Below are 18,144 nucleotides of genomic sequence, written 5' to 3'. Positions count from 1 at the left end.
AAAAGTATCTTCTGGAGATTTGTTAGTCTATTTCAGGACAAATTCGTGTTAAATGTCTTTAGATTGTTTAATAAATTGCAGTGCAGCAATTTATTGTCACGTCAGGTGTATTTATTTAGCGGGATTCTTACTATTTGAAGATGCTTTAGCTGCTTTTACAAGTGTAGATCAATCGTTCTAGTATTCGTTTGATTAAAGATTTAATAGATTTCTTTTCTGACGTGTTGACCTCTTAGTCACCCAGTCACCTTGAATATCATTTCTTAAAAAGGGGGTTGAGTTACTTTTTGACACATATAAATGACACGAAAAGCGCCTATATTAACACGTTGATCTTTAAATATCTCTTTTTTTTGTAATGGCAATTTAGTTAAATGAGATCGGACATTATAGTTGTAATCGTAGTTGTTAATGTAAATACGAGAAATAAAAGCCAGTTTGTTTAAAATCTTAATAAATATTAATAATAACAGTATCCACTCAACGTCATTTGATGGTCATTTGGGCGTCAATATGAGACCACTTTTGTAGCCGCAGGATTACTTGTCCAGCTATTTATTATATCCAGGATATAAGGAGGAGCATAGCTATTTAAGTTATGGTAAGTTTCTAGCCTCCTTCCTGAGTATCCCACTTGTAATTTCAAATTTACCCACAGGTTGCCGACTTCTTAATCTCACATAATATGCCGTTCATTGCTGATTGAGAAATACTTAATGATAAGTAAACGATAATTTGCAGATTAGCTAGTAATTACCATTTAGTTATAAGGGATGCCGATTAGATGGACCGACCGCCGAAGTATTACCAAACATTTCCAAACAAAAGATCACGAAAAAGGTTTGACGTGTTCATTCACAAGTTAATATTGAAAGCCGATTAAGAAATCTGCAACCTAAGATATCCTGAAACAAACGCTGTGTAAAAAAAATACAAGTTAAAAATACAATGAGTCTTTTCTTAAAAGAAATTATATTCGCACTGTAAAACATAACTCCGCACTGTAAAACATAACTCTTACACCGATATAACGTCATAAGACTGTAAGAATAAATCTATATTTGAGTTCTTTGGAAATAGTTTATTTATTATTTTACTGAACAAAGCAGAAACAGAAAATCGTAAAAAAACATTATGCAACATAATCAAACGACATTAAATGCATGTTTAAAAGTAACGCGTACATAATCGATTCCACCGATAATTTCATAAATGTATAAATGACAAAGTATGAAATCAGTTTTAAAAAATCAACATTTTGTTACTTTAAACGAATATTTCATTTTGTATTTTGGTGGACGTCCTTACAAATTTCATCGTTTGTAACACACACACTAAGCTAATTCATAAGTTCAAAAACCGTTGATAATATTTTTTAAAACATCCAATTTAACATGTACTTGTTCCGGGTTGCATTTCTCTATCGCTTGTACAATAACGTCTAGCGTAGCTAGGTCACCCTCCTTGTTATCCCATTTCAAAAACATTTGATATATGCGCATGCATGCATCATTTTCATTCATACAAATATGATCTAAAATTATGTTATCAAGACCAAGTTGCAATCCAATCAGCTTCCAACCTTTTCCAATTGACATTGCCAGTGTGCTATATTCTTTTTGTGATAATTTTCTCTTTGGAACTTTATCTTGATCAACATTCGGCATGAACCATTCCTTAACAATACTGCGCATGTGCAAACAGTGACTTCTTCTGTCTGGACATGGTATTTTCTCATCATTACATGATTGTGTATTGTCAATAGCATCAATATCGAATGTTTCATAACTTCCATCGGTTCCATGATCTTTATGCAAACACCTCGCCGCACGACTAAAAAAATGCCCCTCATGCTTATCGGTATGCAATTTGTGCATTCTTTTCATCATAACCACCTCTACGTATCGTCGAAACATGTCACAGACATCAGCTTTGACATTGTCGGGAGGACAAAGACTAACAACAAGTAGCTCGAGTTTGTTTTCCGACAGCATCAATACACCAGCATGTCTTCGTTCTATATCACATGCAGCTACGTGATCAAACAACACAGCGGTTTTTATGTACTTTGCAAGTGGCCATCTTCCTATAATACCTGCTAAACAGGCCTGGAAAATAAAGGGGGTCAGCGTTTCATTTTCGAACCTATAGCACAAAGAAACAGTTGACAAAGGTTTTCCTTTTAGATATGATCTGATAGTGTCAGCAGATGACGTCTTGAGTAAACTTGGAACAATGAAATACCCTAAACGTCTTACGACCGGCTCAGAATCAAGATTATGAGATAGAGCCTCAGCTAAAATATGATTTTTTTGCATGTACTCTATCAGTAAGTGTTTAAATTCATAAAAATTGTTGTCTTTTTCTTGTCTCCAAACCTCTTCAAAAAGCTCTGGGCGTAAGATTGCGGTATTACACAATTCTTTCCAAACGTTTCTCAATTTCGGACGCACAATGCAAAACTTTTCAGATGTAATAACGCACCTGAAAGCGTCAACGAGAAATTGTGGATCTAAGACAACGTGGTTTGACAAATTGTCCTCATCAAAATAACAGAATGTTCCCTTTGCATGATGATAGGACAAAAATAGTTTGATCTGATCCATTGTTTCCGTTGAGTTGTAAGTTTGTAATGGACTATCCGTTTCACTGTCTATTTGTTTGAGTTTATCAATTGTTATAATTTTTTTCTGTTTGTTTATTTTAAGTGCCTTCTCAAGGAGAATCCATTTAGCCGGCATTATTTTATCCAAATGTTGTTGCCCTAAACGTGATATATATGTTCGTAAAGCATTGATTTCGCTTTCTGATCCACTTGTGTTTGCAATAGCAAAGTGCTCAGGTTGAATATGATTAATACATATACTGTGTTCAAATAGTTGTCTCACCTGCTCAAAATAGTTCTCGCTGTTGTTTCCTGCATTCAATTTGTCCCTGTGCGTTCCCACTAAAACAATAGCTGGTTCCATTCCATCACTACTCCCAACAAAAGAGTTTACAGAAGCAACCCAGAATTTTAAATAGTCTCTCATTGTCTTTTTGTGTAATGGGAACTCCTTATCTTCAATAATTTTGTCAAGAGAAATGCTTAGATTAAATACAAGCAGATAAACAGCTTGTTTTGAATGAAATATTTGATGAGTAGCATAAAAAACAAACTGTCCTCCGAAGTCCCATATATTTAACGTGACATTGTTTTCAATGTTTGTTTTACCCTGATTGGATTCAGATATCTCTAATTCAGTATGGAATGAAGTTAAGTTTTCGTAACTGACTTTTTTATTCCTTACTTTTGATTCAGCAGCGACAGCAATTTGAGATTTGCTAACTTCAACACCTACCTCTTTTTCAAAGGTACTCTTTTGAAAAGATACACTTTCATTCCTTGTTCTTGTGATATCCGTTGTTGAACTAGGTCTTAATGTGTCCTTGTTAGGCAGACAGTTTTCCCCACTGGAATCAGATGAAGTTGTTTCGTCCTTTTTTTCTTTAAGAGCAACATTTACTAAGCGCTTAATAGTCTCTTTATTTAGATCTTCATTATCTAACTTCTTCCATTCACCATCGCTCATAACTGTACATTTATGCAATTCAATACCGTTTGTTGTTTCAACTCCATCAATTGACTGTTTTAATAAATTCCTTACTAATGACGTTTTGCCTTGTTCAAAACATCCAATAACCATAACTCGGATAGTGTTGTCTTTTTCTGTGCCTTTCTCTAATGCTTTTTGATAGAGTTCTCTTGTTCTCGGGTCACTTGCAACCTCATCTGGTACAGAATCTACTAAACAAAAATAAAATAATGAGAAAACAAGATATTTTTCCAACTGTCTGAATGAATTGCGATTTATTACAATAGATACTCAATATTTACGTACATGTCTTGCTCGATGTGGAATAATTCAATATTTACTTATCGTTGACCATTAATATTATATACAGTTGTATATATATATATATATATATATATATATATATATATATATATATATATATATATATATATATATATATATATATATTGATGGGATATACTGCAATCTTTGATATATATATATACATTGAATGCTTGACATTTAACATTTTCCGTCTTCATTCATCTAATCAAAATAGACGAAGTGTATTTTATAATACTATTGTATAATTGTAAAAGTTTATGCACAAATATTGTATTGCATTTCTGCCACACCATTGTTTGTCAATGTCTCGTATATTCCCGGATCAAAACAGGGACTTGTTTTGAGTTGGACATAGAAGAAGAAGAAGAAGAATTTTATTTCAAAATTCACATGTAAACAACAACAGTCTGGTTTAGGCTAATAAGCCCTTGACCTGACACAAAATAAAATTACAACATTCTCAGCAATACAATACATTACACAAAACATTACAATACAATGACGGACATTGAATAATAATATTACTCACTTTCAACATATTGTTACATTCGTATATTATCAAAACTATATGATGTCATTTACATTTTAATTCATATTAATTATAATTTCATACATATTTATCTCTTTGATTATTTGGTTTGTTACCTTGTTCTGTATGTGTTCTTTTTACTAAACATCAATGGTTATAAATGTTAACTTGTTTTATCATAATATGCTCATATATAAATATTTATAATGTTTGGTATTACTAACCTCCTACAAATGTATACATAAACATATATGTAACATAATGCCTTGTATCGAAAATGAAATTACAAGACCATTATTTTACTACTAAAACTCTAAAGCATGACATGTTTTTATGTCAGATATGAATATGTCAGATTTAGACACACATACAAATATGCATTTTAGTATTTGACAAATTGCCTTGTATCGAAAACGAAAGTACAAGACGAGTATGACGCATACAAGGGAAATAACCATGTCAATTATAATGTAAACGATAATCAAGATTTGTTTACCTTTAGTTTTTGCTATAATAAAAATTGTTTAACAAGAGGATAATGAAAATACTATGAAAAGAACAAGAAAAAAAAAAAGAAAAAAGAATAACGAACATGATACAACATATCGAACATTTAAAAGGTATCAAATAAAGTTTGAAAATAGGAAAATGTTTTATACATGTAAAGAGGAACATATGAAAGTTTATAGAAAGGAACTTTAGAATCATACAGTATATAACTATTTATTACTCTCTAAGATTGCAATGTAGATTCTTTTCTAATCTCGAAAGCTTTATAGACAAACATTGCTAATTTTCTAACAATTTGTACTGAATGAGAGTTAACCCTTTACCACATATATACGCGAAACAACGCACTTTCAACCCCCCCTTTTTTAGGCCTCAAATAGTGTAAAAATGTCCTATTTGGGCCCCAAACATAAGTTTTCGTTTGAGTTTCGTTTGAGAAATGTTGCTAAAACAATTGAGCACTTTTTCGGCGCTGCCCCCCATCCAAAAGATACATCAGGGGGTTGCCAGAAGGGGGATGTGCCCCTTCTGTTAAGGGGTTTGAAGGGGGGCGGAGTCCCCCTCATCGCCAAGAATATTTTGGACTTGTGAGAGGCTAAAAATGACCCCAGGTCGATCATAATGTAACGTGTAACCAACGCTGAAAAGCCTTTGACTCTATCTCAATCCCTTGAGAAGTTGCAGCACTTTGAAATAAATTTTGATGGAAAAAATCGAGGCAAAATAGTGATTTTTGGCAACTTTGAGATGTCCCCTCGTTTCCATGGTAACAGAAAATTTAAGACTGAGCATGTCGTTACAAAGGCAATGGTCCAGTCAACATTTGTGCCAAGTTTGATTAGTATTGAAGCATTTTTCATAGTTTCATAGCAGTTTGAACTTGTAACAGGAGGCTTTTCAGTGAAAACGGCCATTTTTCACAATATGCTCATGGGGGAAAGGGTTAAGCAGTTCTGCAGTTTTATAGTTTTTACATATTTGGTTTTATTACGTTATATTGGTTGATATATCGCTTCCCAATAGAATTATACAATTTACATTCAAACAATAGGTGAAATTCGTCCTCTAATTTTTGACATGCGCTACATAATCTGTCGCTTAAAGAAATGTTAACCCATCTGCCAGTTTCAACTCTTAAATGATGAGCTGACAGTCTTAATCTGGTTAAAGCTGTCAAGTATTTACTTATATTAACATTTTTTAGATAAAATCTGTATTCAAATTTTGCAAATACTCTATAAAATCTTGCCCTTGATGATAAATTTATACGACTTGTCCAATCTTGAATAAAAACATCTGAAATTCTTTGTTTTAGCTTAGATAAAAACAATGTTTGGTTACCAACACCCTTAGCTAGCCAAACTTCGAAAAATCCTAAATTTCCTAAAACGTCTCTGACTTGAGATGCCCAGTTTATTACCCTGTTTTTTTAATCTATATCACTTAACATTTGCAAGTAAATCAATTTGACATATTTTCGTTCGATACTACTTGTAACTTTTAACCAATATCTAATTATTCTAAAAATACGCTGTGAATAAAGATCCGTTCTACCAAGTTCACCATAGATAAAGTCATTCTGAGTAGAGGTTTTAACATAAAGAATAGATTGACAAAATAGAGTATGAATTCTTTCTATTTGTGGAGCTTTAGTGAAACCCCATACCTCCGAACCGTACAAAAGAATCGGTTTAACTAATTTATCAAATAATTCTAAAGTGTGTTCAATTGTAATATTAGTGTATTTGTACAGATACTTTCTTAATCTAAAAACCGCTTTCTGTGCTTGACCGGATAAAGTTTTATGAGCCTCACTAAAAGAACCACCAGTCGTAAAAACAATACCTAGATATGAAAATTTGTTAACTATTTCTAAAGGATATCCATCATAACAAAAGTTAAGATTTTGTGGCAGGCGGCGGCCCCCTTTCCTGAAAACAATTACTTTTGTTTTAGCCTTATTTAGACATAGTTTCCAACGTTTACAATACTTATGCAAAATATTAAGATTATCCTGTAATTCGTCTTTTGAAGAAACAAATATTACAATGTCATCAGCATACATTAACAAAAATAACTTCAAGTAACAGATGTCTATGCCTTTTGATCCTTTTAAATATAACTCGTCTTCAAGATCGTTTAGATACATTGAAAATAAAAAAGGGGAGAGACTTTCGCCCTGTCGTACTCCTAAATAACTTTCGAATATTTCTCCTACATTATTATTTAATCTTACTCTAGATGTGACACAGCTGTAAAGACATTTAATAACATTATAAAGCCTACCACGAAGTCCCAATTTATAAAGTTTATGCCAAATGTTTTCTCTTACTAGATAGTCGAATGCTTTTATAAAATCTATGAATGCACAAAACAACTGTTTATTATTATTAATAATATGATTAATCAAACCATGTAAAACAAAAATATTATCAGTGGTGCCCATTTTGGCTCTTAATCCCGCTTGAGATTCTACGTAAACGTAATAATTTTCTACCCAATTTGTAAGCCTAGTATTTATTAAACGTGTGAATAATTTTCCGATAACGCTTTTTTTTATGTATAGGAACAATGAGACCTTCGCTCCACTTTTTAGGAAAATACCCAAGATATAATAGTTTGTTAAAAAGATTTAAAAAATAGCCAGCAAAAACATTATTTTAAATTCGTTTAATATTCGGTCCGGGCCTCCGCTTTTATTCAAATACAGATCTGATATACCCTTCAAAATATCTAAACGAGAAAACGGTACATATAACTCAGAAAACATATCATTAACTTTCTCATTAAAGTATAAAACGTCGCCGTCAGGTTGAAAAAATGAGTCATCAGGATTATTAATTGCTTTGAAATAATGCGTGAAAGTTTCTAAAAATATATCTTTGGTGCCTTTGGTGCAACCGATTCCTTAAGCATTCGCCAATAAAGTCTAGCATTTTTATATTTGGCATTTAGTAATTTATCAGTGTTTTGTTTGTCTTTTTCATAATTAAAATTACCAACATTATTCTTTATAAATACTTCTTGCTTCTATCATTTCCTTTCTATTTATGTCATTTTTATTGCGCCTATAGTTATTAAGTTTTTGATAAAAATCTTTCCTGCTATTGTCACAGCTATCATTGAATTGTGTTGAATAATTGTTATTTGATTTAATATGAGCATTACATTTAACTGTTTTCTTAAACATTGGTGAACAAACTTGATCAATACAACTAACAAAACATTCAATATTACTGTCAATATCATTACAACATTGAGCATTTTCTACAGATTGGTTTAAGTCATTTATTGTAGAAATAAACTGTTCACTATTTATTTTTTCAACATATAAATCTTTATAATCATTATTCCATTTGTAACAACTACTGAGTTCATTAAACTCTGGTTCGTTGTGAATATTTATAACATCACTAGTTGCATACATACTACCCTTCAAGGTAAACTCAATCAAACAATGGTAAGATAATAAATTAGGTTCATGTATTATAAATGATTTAAATTCAGTTAACATTTGAATATCAACAATACAATAGTCTACAACACTTGACCCATTATAACCTACAAAAGTATAAGACCCCGACTGTTCAGGATTCCCTACCCTCCCATTAGCTATTCTAAGCCCTGTTTGTTTTAAAAAGTCAAGCAGTAAATACCATTTGAATTGGTATATTCATCCTGTGAAAAACGAGGTAAAGTGAATCAGCAGTATAATCATCTGGAAGTAAATCACAATTAAATAAAATATCAGAATCATCAACCACGTAATCGGGTAAGAGGCCAACCCTCGAGTTTAAGTCTCCCAAGAGCATAAATGTACAATTTTCATCACCATACGTGTTTTGAAGGTATAAAATATTGTCTATAATTGTAGCGTATATATTGCTCTCAACTTGCATGTTTCTACTTGAATTTGTCGGTACAATATAACATAAACAAAGAAAAAGGTCTGTCCCAAAATTAAAATGTTGAGATTGAAATCTTAACCATAAATGTGAATCGGAGTAATCAAACAAAAACATATTTTGTGTCACAAATTTGTTTCTAACATATATCAGCAGACCACCCGAATTCCTAGTCGTTCCTTTTAGTTTTACATCTCTATTTAAGAAAAAGTATTGAAAGCCTTCTACATAACAAGAGCGATCAGTAATCACATGTGTCGCCTCATAGTGGCCAATTTCATATTTGGACAAATTTTGTGACAGACGGACAGACAGACGGACAGTGCACAACTAGACTTGGTACTCAGATCATTCCTGTAAAGATTGGATAAAATTGCACCAGTAGTTTATGAGGAGTAGTCCGGACAAGCTTTTGCGTATCTCACTCAGGCAACACACAGAAAAAAAACACCCTTTTATCAAAGGGCCATAACTCGACCAAAAATTATTCAACCGGAAAACCTGTGCAATATGCGCAAGGACTTGAGCTACAGATCAATCCTGTAAAGTTTCATTAAAATTGCATAAGTGGTATAAGAGAACTAGTCCGGACAAACTTTGAAAATAAAAATTATTAAAGGGCCATAACTCTGACAAAAATCATTGAACCGGAAAATGCTGACAAAATGCACAACTAACCTTGGTACTGATCATTCCTGTAAAGTTTGGATGAAATTGCACCAGTAGTTTATGAGGAGTAGTCCGGACAAGCTTTTGTGTATCTGGCAACACACAGAAAAAAAAAACTTTTTATCAAAGGGCCATAACTCGACCAAAAATCATTCAACCGGAAAACCCGTGCAATATGCGCAAGGACTTGAGCTACAGATCAATCCTGTAAAGTTTCATTGAAATTGCATTAGTGGTATAAGAGAAGTAGTCCGGACAAACTTTAAAATTAAAAATTATTAAAGGGCCATAACTCTGACAAAAATCATTGAACCGTAAAATGCTGACAATATGCACAACTAGACTTGGTACTGATAATTCCTGTAAAGTTTGGATGAAATTGCACCAGTAGTTTATGAGGAGTAGTCAGGACAAGTTTTGTGACGGACGGACGGACGGACGGACAGACAGACAGACAGACAGACGGACAGACAGACGACAGAGAAGTGATCCCTATATGTCGCCACTACTCCGTAGAGGCGACACAAAAATCATGTTCAAAACTCCCCCATGTTTCCGTAAAACAAATAATGTCATTTTTATTAAATATTTCAATAATTTCTACACTCTTCAATTTGTTAACACGTTTAGAAATCAGTCCCTGTACATTTAATAAAGCGAATCTCACAACATTATTATCACATGCAATGTTTACATGAACACCGCTTGAACCCCGCTAGTCAGCGCCCTTTGACCTCTGTGATTGATGCGCGTTTTCCATTGGTTGATTTGATGACGTATGTTTCACTGGACGAGTACTGACAGACCGAACTCTTCGCTGACTGGCTAATGATGTCGTCCTAGATTTTGGCCTACCACGTGTTGTTTGTTTACTTTCTGTGGGTTTTACCTGTTTAAGGTTTGTTTCTTCACTTCTTGAATTTTGCGTCGTTGACAGGACTACATCCGTCTGCATGTGTTTGGCTATTAATGTTGTTGTCTCTAGAATGTAAAAGGCTTGACAACGTTGGCTGGGTTGTTATAAATTGGTCCTTACCGGTTAACGTTTTAGTGTTTGTGCTCATGATTTCGTCCCAGCACGGAAACTCGTCTATCATGACCCTGTCATTTACAATAAGCGCTGCTGGGTATTTTAATTGCACACGATTCGAACGGTTTTTACGGTACTCTTTGTACGCAGGCCAAAGTTTTTTCCTAGCAATTCTTACTTCGGGTGGGTAATCTCTATCGACAGCATATTTTGTACCTGCAAGAATTCGTGCATTTCTCATGACAGTGTCGACATTGTGTGGATAACGGAATGTTACTATGATTGTGCGCTTTTTCGCTGTATTGTTATTACGGTAATTGTTCAATGTCCCAAGACGCTCAGCTGATTCAATACACAAATCATCATAGTCAATACACATTTTCTGGTTAAAGAAATCATTTAAGTCATCATATATTGCATCTCTGCCCGTGTATCTCTCCTCAAGGCCATAAATTATCACATTTTTTCTTCTGATTTTTGTTTCTAAATCGATAACTTTGTATGAAAGAGCTTTCAAATGGGTGTTATGTGTGTCGATTTGACTGTTTACATTTTGTATTTCACCCTGTAAATCTGTGATTTTCAAAATTGACGACTCTTGTCCCTTCTCTATATTAATCATTTTGTTAAATAACACATTTAGCTTTTCGTCTGGGGTCATTGTTTCATATGATTCAAAATTGACACTACCAGTATTTATTCGTTTACGTTTTCCTTTGTTTTGTACTGTTGACCACTGACCGCTATCCGCCATTTCATCCGCCATATTGTTCATATACCCCACCTGAGAGTTACCTTGGTTTTGAAATAAATCCTCATTTTCCATTTCTTGAGATGAATTTAAGATCTGAGATAAAGTCCTTTCAGAAGTACCAATGTTCGAATTCATTTTCACAATTTATTAAGACGACTCTCTTACGCTATAAGTCATAAATTTTGATATTTACCCTGTGCAATATTTACGTGCCTTGCTACTTTCCGTCACGTGACCGTACGCGCTTTTTGTTAGGTTATCGTTTGGGGCTATCATGTAAATGTCTTGTCGGCGATGTTGATAATTCTACAGTCGTACTTGAAATTTGGACCAAATATAAACTTGACTGAATAACTGGTTTATAAAATGTCAAAAAAATCAAGTGCTGTACAACATTTTATTTGCAGAACATATCAGCTTGTATATGTCGATCAAATATTTTATTATTTAAAAACAAAAAAATAATAACAAGTTCAGTAAAATACATGGTAATGAAGAAAGAAATATATGAACAAATATTAGAGAATAAAAAATCTCTACAACATCTGCAGAGCAATACCCGTGGTAGACTAAAACAACAAAACTAAGAACGATAATACGTATAAAGGAGAAAACAACAAGGGTAAATAAATACTCAATACATGAACTAATTCGTCCACTAATTTCTCCACAAGAGAAAAACACAAGGTTATAAATATTTGTGTATATTTTGAAACATCATTAATCATTCATGGCGATGATGCTGTTACTATCATTTGTGGTGAAATAACCACCAATTTAATAGTATACATTCACGGCTTTAATACTGTTTACATTATTGACAATAAAAGACATGTACTTAGACTGTCACATATTTTGATTTGTATGATACTGAATGTCCCGAGGTTGACATATGCATTTCTATGTCAGTAAGTTATAAAGTAAGCCTGCAAAAGATCTAGTTCTTACAGAGTCGCCTCCCCCAACCGGGCCAACCGAACCTAGTCTTAATTATTAAACCTATACATAACCTGTTTCATGTTTATCCTTCATGTATCTGATATTTTCATTTTCCATGTTGAAAAAGCCTTGATAATATTCAATGTAAAATGTCACGATGAGAAATATAAAATAACTTTTTTTCGGCTAATTATTACCTATTTGTATTCAAGCAGATACTAGACTTTAATATTTTAGCGTATAACTCAGCTTTCAAATATAAATAAGTGGTAAATATCTAATCGAAACCGTTAATAAGAGTGAACTATAATTATGCATGTATCACATCATAAGTCACCAATAATATGAAATAAAATGAAACAATTATTGTCGTCTGCTATTACTTCCGTGACAAAAGAACATATCGTAAAAAAATATTCAAAACATAGAATAAATGAATTTTAAGTAAATCAAAATTTTACCATTTCTTCACTACTACTAAAGAATTCGCATCAAAAGCAAAAACAAACAAAAAAGAAAAATGTTTAAAAAATTGTTCCATCACTGATGAATATGTATGGAGGCTATTCGTTATCAAAAATCTAGCCTTGTTGACCTGAATTGAACAGTTTGTTAGTGGACAAAATACAATTGTATTTCATTGTATGTAAACTCCAATATTGCATTCTTGGATTGACTTTGCCGATTTAACATTGTAAACATGCATTTCAACAAAATACATTTTGTTAAACGACAAAACATTAACTGTTTGCTTAAAGTAGCAATACCAAGTGTTCGAATACTCATTAATCGTGTATAAGCCGACAAAACAGAAGTTACTTTCTTAGCTTTACATTGTAGAACTATCAAGATTCGGATCAGCATAATCCAGCTTTACACGTTTTTTAATAGGAGATAACGTAAGCTCCGCCAATTTTTCCGCCCACTACATCATCGTAAATAAACGTATTTATCCGCTCATTGTCGGTATTAACCGTCCGCGACAAGAAACAGCGTAGTTTCCGTTTACAACACCTTTTATGTGTTAAGTTATTCACCAAACATATTTCACTTGCATGATTGAAATTCTATGCCTTTATACAATCAACATCAGCGGACTTTAAAGGATTATAGGGATATAAGTTTTAAAACGTTGTAGATACCACATTTCCTAGAAAAAGAAACTAATAATAATAATAACAAGAGCCATGTCAACATGGCCATCCCCCGCCGGATGTGTTTGCTCATTGGAAGAATGTATATGTAGTAGAGCAGAATAATTCCATTTTAAGAGGTCTTTTGGTAATGAAAACTGATGGATATGGTGATTACAGATTTGAAACCTATGTGAATACTGATGGCTGAAAATAACAAAGGGCAATAACTGAAAAATAATGCAGGGTAGGGTGCTGCATCCCTCCTCAGTAAAATCTATCCACCTATGAAGTTTGAAGCTGATACCAAAAATACTTTTTGAGAAACAAATTGAATTGAAAAATTAAGTATGAAAAATAACAAAGGGCAATAACTCAAAAATTATAAAAGGTAGAGTTATCATTCTTGTGCACTGCACACCTCCTGAGTGAGATCTATGCACCTATGAAGTTTCATAATAATATCTCAAAGTCCTTTTGAGTTATGCTCTGGACAAAAATCAATTTTGAAAATAAATAAACGGGAATAACTTAACAATTATGCAGGGTAGAGTTATTGTTCTTGTGCACTGCACTCTTCCTCAATGAGATTCATCCACCTATGAAGTTTCAAGTTGATACCTCAAATACTTTTTGAGATAAGCACCGGACAAAATAGTATGAAAAAGAACAAAGGGCAATAACTCAAAAAATGTACATGGAAGAGTTATCATTCTTGTGCACAGCGTTTTTCCTCAATAAAATCTATCCACCTATGATATTTCATGTTGACATCTCAAACACTTTTGAGTTATGCTCAACTTGAAAAATTAGGTATGAAAAATAACAAAGGGCAATAACTCTAAAATTATGAAAGGTAGAGTTATCATTCTTGTGCACTGCTTACCTCCTGAGTGAGATCTATGCACCTATGAAGTTTCATTTTGATATCTCAAAGGCTTTTTGAGTTATGCTCTGGACAAAAATTAATTTTGAAAAATAACAAAGGGCATAACTCAAAAATAATGCAGGGTAGAATTATCATTCTTGTGCAATGCACTCCTCCTCAATGAGATCCATCCACCTATGAAGTTTCAAGTTGATACCTCAAATACTTTTTGAGATAAGCTCTGGACAAAATAGCATGGAAAAGAACAAAGGGCAATAACTCAAAAATTATATAGGAAAGAGTTATCATTCTTGTGCACAACATTCCTCCTCAATAAGATCTATTTAACTATGACATTTCATGTTGATATCTCAAAAACTTTTTGAGTTTAGCTCCACTCAGGTGAAAAATTAAGATTGAAAAATAACAAAGGGCAATAACTCAAAAATTATGCAGGGTAGTGTTATCATTCTTGTGCACTGCACACCTCCTTAATATGATATATCCATCTATGAAGTTTCAAGGTGATGCCTCAAATACTTTTTTCAGATATGCTCCGGACAAACATGTCGGACGGAAGGACGGACGGACGGAAGGACGGAAGGTCGGACGGACGGACGGAGACTATTTCTATATCCCCCGCCGCCTTTTCGGCGGGGGATAAAAAGACTCACTAGGTTACTTACTGTCATGAGGTTAAATATTTTTCAAGGAAGTAAAAACTATTGATAAGACTATATTCAACTACAAATTAATTTTACTGTGGGAATTCCAATTAGCATAGGACAGTTAAGCTGCTGCTACCGTACCACTTTCAAATATTCAAGTCAACATCTGATAGAGATTTTGTTACGACTAAATACTAATACAGACCAAATTCTGGCTGTTGTCTTTCCTAGTAGTAGCATTTACTATTACATTAGTGACCTGAATACTAGCGTATGACTGGACAACAGCAAACTTTAAACAATAGTAAAAGTATAACCAAAGTTGTATGTACCTTTTCGTATTTAACTTTTTTTATTTTTACCATACTGTATAGATATATTTTACAATTTTTACCAGTTTGTTTTTCAATAATAATAATAAAGTATACCTTGTTTATTTTATCTCTTAGAAAGCCATCACTTACAAAACTAAATAAATATTCTGTGTAGAATTTCATGTACATAAAAATAGTTTTCTGAATTTGATCAGATAGACAGCAAGTTTAGGTAACAGCTAATGACAACATGTATACACATATTTAAGAGTTGTTATTGATTCAGTCTAATGCATAAAAAGACCTTAACCTACGTCAGCTAACATATATTTAATAATAAAAGGTTAAATCACATCCTACGACTCAAAATACCTCCCAATGGAGATAAACAGGGATGCTAGGATTCACTGAATATTTATTTCAACATTAAAATGGGAAAAATTCACGGTATTACCGTGTAACGTTTGAAGGCACACAAACACTATCGCTCATGTCAATAAAAATGCTGTGTGTCATTATATATGGGAATAATCCCTTATGTAAATTCACCAACTTTAGTTTTTGCATATTATTATGCTCATTATCAGTATAAACGTAGTTACATTGTTACATTATGTCTTAACCAATTTTGCATTACTTGAATATCCTACACTAGAATACGTTTTAATTTTCGTCTAATTCCGTAACAATGTCAAATACTATTATGGAAGTGGAAAAATCGTTTACAAAAGTTAATCGCGTTAGATTGAGTTGAGTGTGTCAAGTTGATGCAGTTACATTCTCAACGTCATGATGCACAGCATTAAACGTATTGTGTACGTTCTATCATTTACATTTCTAGATCTACATGTCGAAAATTTGAAGTTATACATTTATAAATACAGTTAGCAATTTATCTAAGTAGCATGTTTACAGTTTCAATTTTATCAAATCGATATAATCAAAACAATCGTTTTACGCGTGTGAATTGTTACCTGGATGCTATTATTTGTTAATTCACAATGGTCAATAGGAAAACGTTTTTCATAATGATGATATATTAAAGATTATTTAGAGATTCTTCATTTCTAAAAATAAGCCTTCTAAAACCAAAGTTTTATAACTCATAAACTACACGGTAAACTTTGTTTTAATTTTGCATAGTTGTATCCTTTTAGGCATATAACTGTCCTATTTTGTCAATTTTATAGTTCCTTTTAGTGCCCATTAGGGGTGTCTTACCTTTACAGTCCAGACTTTTTGTGTGAAAGTGCGACACTTAGGATCAGGGTTATTGCGTCATTTAACGTTTATTGCGTCATTTAGCGTCAACTTTGCAAAGTCGACGCGACTTTTAACGCTGCTTCAACATCATCCAATCTTTTAAGGTATACGCAACTCGATAATGTTAACAACAGCTGTTTGACAATAAAGAACTTAAATGATATACTGTATAACTTTAAACAAGAGCGATCAGTAATCACATGTGTCGCCTCATGATGGCCAATTTCATGTTGGGACAAATTTTGTGACAGACGGACAGACAGACGGACAGTGCACAACTAGACTTGGTACTGATCATTCCTGTAAAGTTTGGATAAAATTGCACCAGTAGTTTATGAGAAGTAGTCCAGACAAGCTTTTGCGTATCTGGCAACACACAGATAAAAACACCTTTTTATCAAAGGGCCATAACTCAGCCAAAAATCATTCAACCGAAAAACCCTTGCAATATGCGCAAGGCCTTGAGCTACAAATCAATCCTGTAAAGTTTCAATGAAATTGCATTAGTGGTATAAGAGAAGTAGTCCGGACAAACTGTAAAATTAAAAATTATTAAAGGGCCATAACTCTGACAAAAATCATTGAACCGGAAAATGCTGACAAAATGCACAACTAGACTTGGTACTGATCATTCCTGTAAAGTTTGGATGAAATTGCACCAGCAGTTTATGAGGAGTAGTCCGGACAAGTTTTGTGACGGACAGACGGACAGACGGACAGACAGACAGACAGACAGACGGACGGACGGACGGACGGACGGACAGACAGACGACGGAGAAGTGATCCCTATATGTCGCCACTACTGCGTAGAGGCGACACAATAAATCAATTCTAATCAAACTTGGCACAAATATTGACTGAACCATTGCCTTTGTAACTACATGTTCAGTCTTAGATTTCCTTTACCATGGCAACGAGGGGACATCTCAAAATTGCCAAAAATCACTATTTTGCCTCGATTTTTTCCATCAAAATTTATTTCAAAGTGCTGCAACTTCACAAGGTATTGAGATAGAGTCAAAGGCTTTTCTGCGCTGGTTACACGTTACCTTATGATCGACCCGGGGTCATTTTAAGCCTCTTACAAGTCCAAAATTTTCTTGGCGATGAGGGGGACTCCGCCCCCCTTTAACCCCCCCCCAACAGAAGGGGGCACATCCCCCTTCTGGCAACCCCCTGATGTATCTTTTGGATGAGGGGCGGCGCCGAAAAAGTGCTAACTTTTTTTAGCAACATTTCTCAAACGAAAACATGTGTTTGGGGCCCAAATAGGAGATATTTTCACTATTTTAGGCCTAAAAAAAGAGGGGGGGGGGTCGAAAGTGCGTTGTTTCGCATATATATGAGGTAAAGGGTTAAACGTCTGTACAGCGTTAACGACTGAATTATAGTTTTTAGTGTTCGGATTCATCTTCTTAGTTAGACCATTTTCTTTCATTCTGGATAGTTTTCACAACAAAATTCGACAAAAAACTGTTTTTTTTGTTTATCAGATTTTTCAAACAAAATGGCGCCCTCAATGTGAAAATACACAGGGAGATAATAAGAACGGCGAGTGCATTGTTATAGAATAATGCACGCTTCGGGCCTTCTTTGTTTATATAGAAAAATTTCCGATAGTGTTAGAATTATTCGTTATTCACTTAATTAATTTTTATAT

The 18,144-nt window shown here is 33.5% G+C and overlaps 2 protein-coding genes across 2 annotated transcripts in view; both read right to left on the bottom strand.

Annotated features, from left to right (window-relative positions):
* The window catches only part of LOC132759390 (uncharacterized), a 114,192-nt gene that overhangs the window by 55,156 nt on the left and 40,892 nt on the right, over nt 1-18,144 (bottom strand). The window lies entirely within an intron of this gene.
* LOC132759406 (uncharacterized) lies at nt 1,077-5,269 on the bottom strand. Its single transcript, XM_060751171.1, has 3 exons — nt 5,265-5,269; nt 4,656-4,658; nt 1,077-3,834 (listed from the first exon to the last, which is right to left on the bottom strand). Exons 1-3 carry the CDS (start codon nt 5,267-5,269, stop codon nt 1,353-1,355), a joined length of 2,490 nt encoding a protein of 829 aa, XP_060607154.1. The 3' UTR covers nt 1,077-1,352.

This window comes from Ruditapes philippinarum, unplaced genomic scaffold (assembly GCF_026571515.1).
Source record: "Ruditapes philippinarum isolate M1 unplaced genomic scaffold, ASM2657151v2 ctg3430_1_1_1_1, whole genome shotgun sequence".
Classification (NCBI taxonomy): domain Eukaryota; kingdom Metazoa; phylum Mollusca; class Bivalvia; order Venerida; family Veneridae; genus Ruditapes; species Ruditapes philippinarum.
This window is presented reverse-complemented; position numbering and strand designations above follow the sequence as displayed.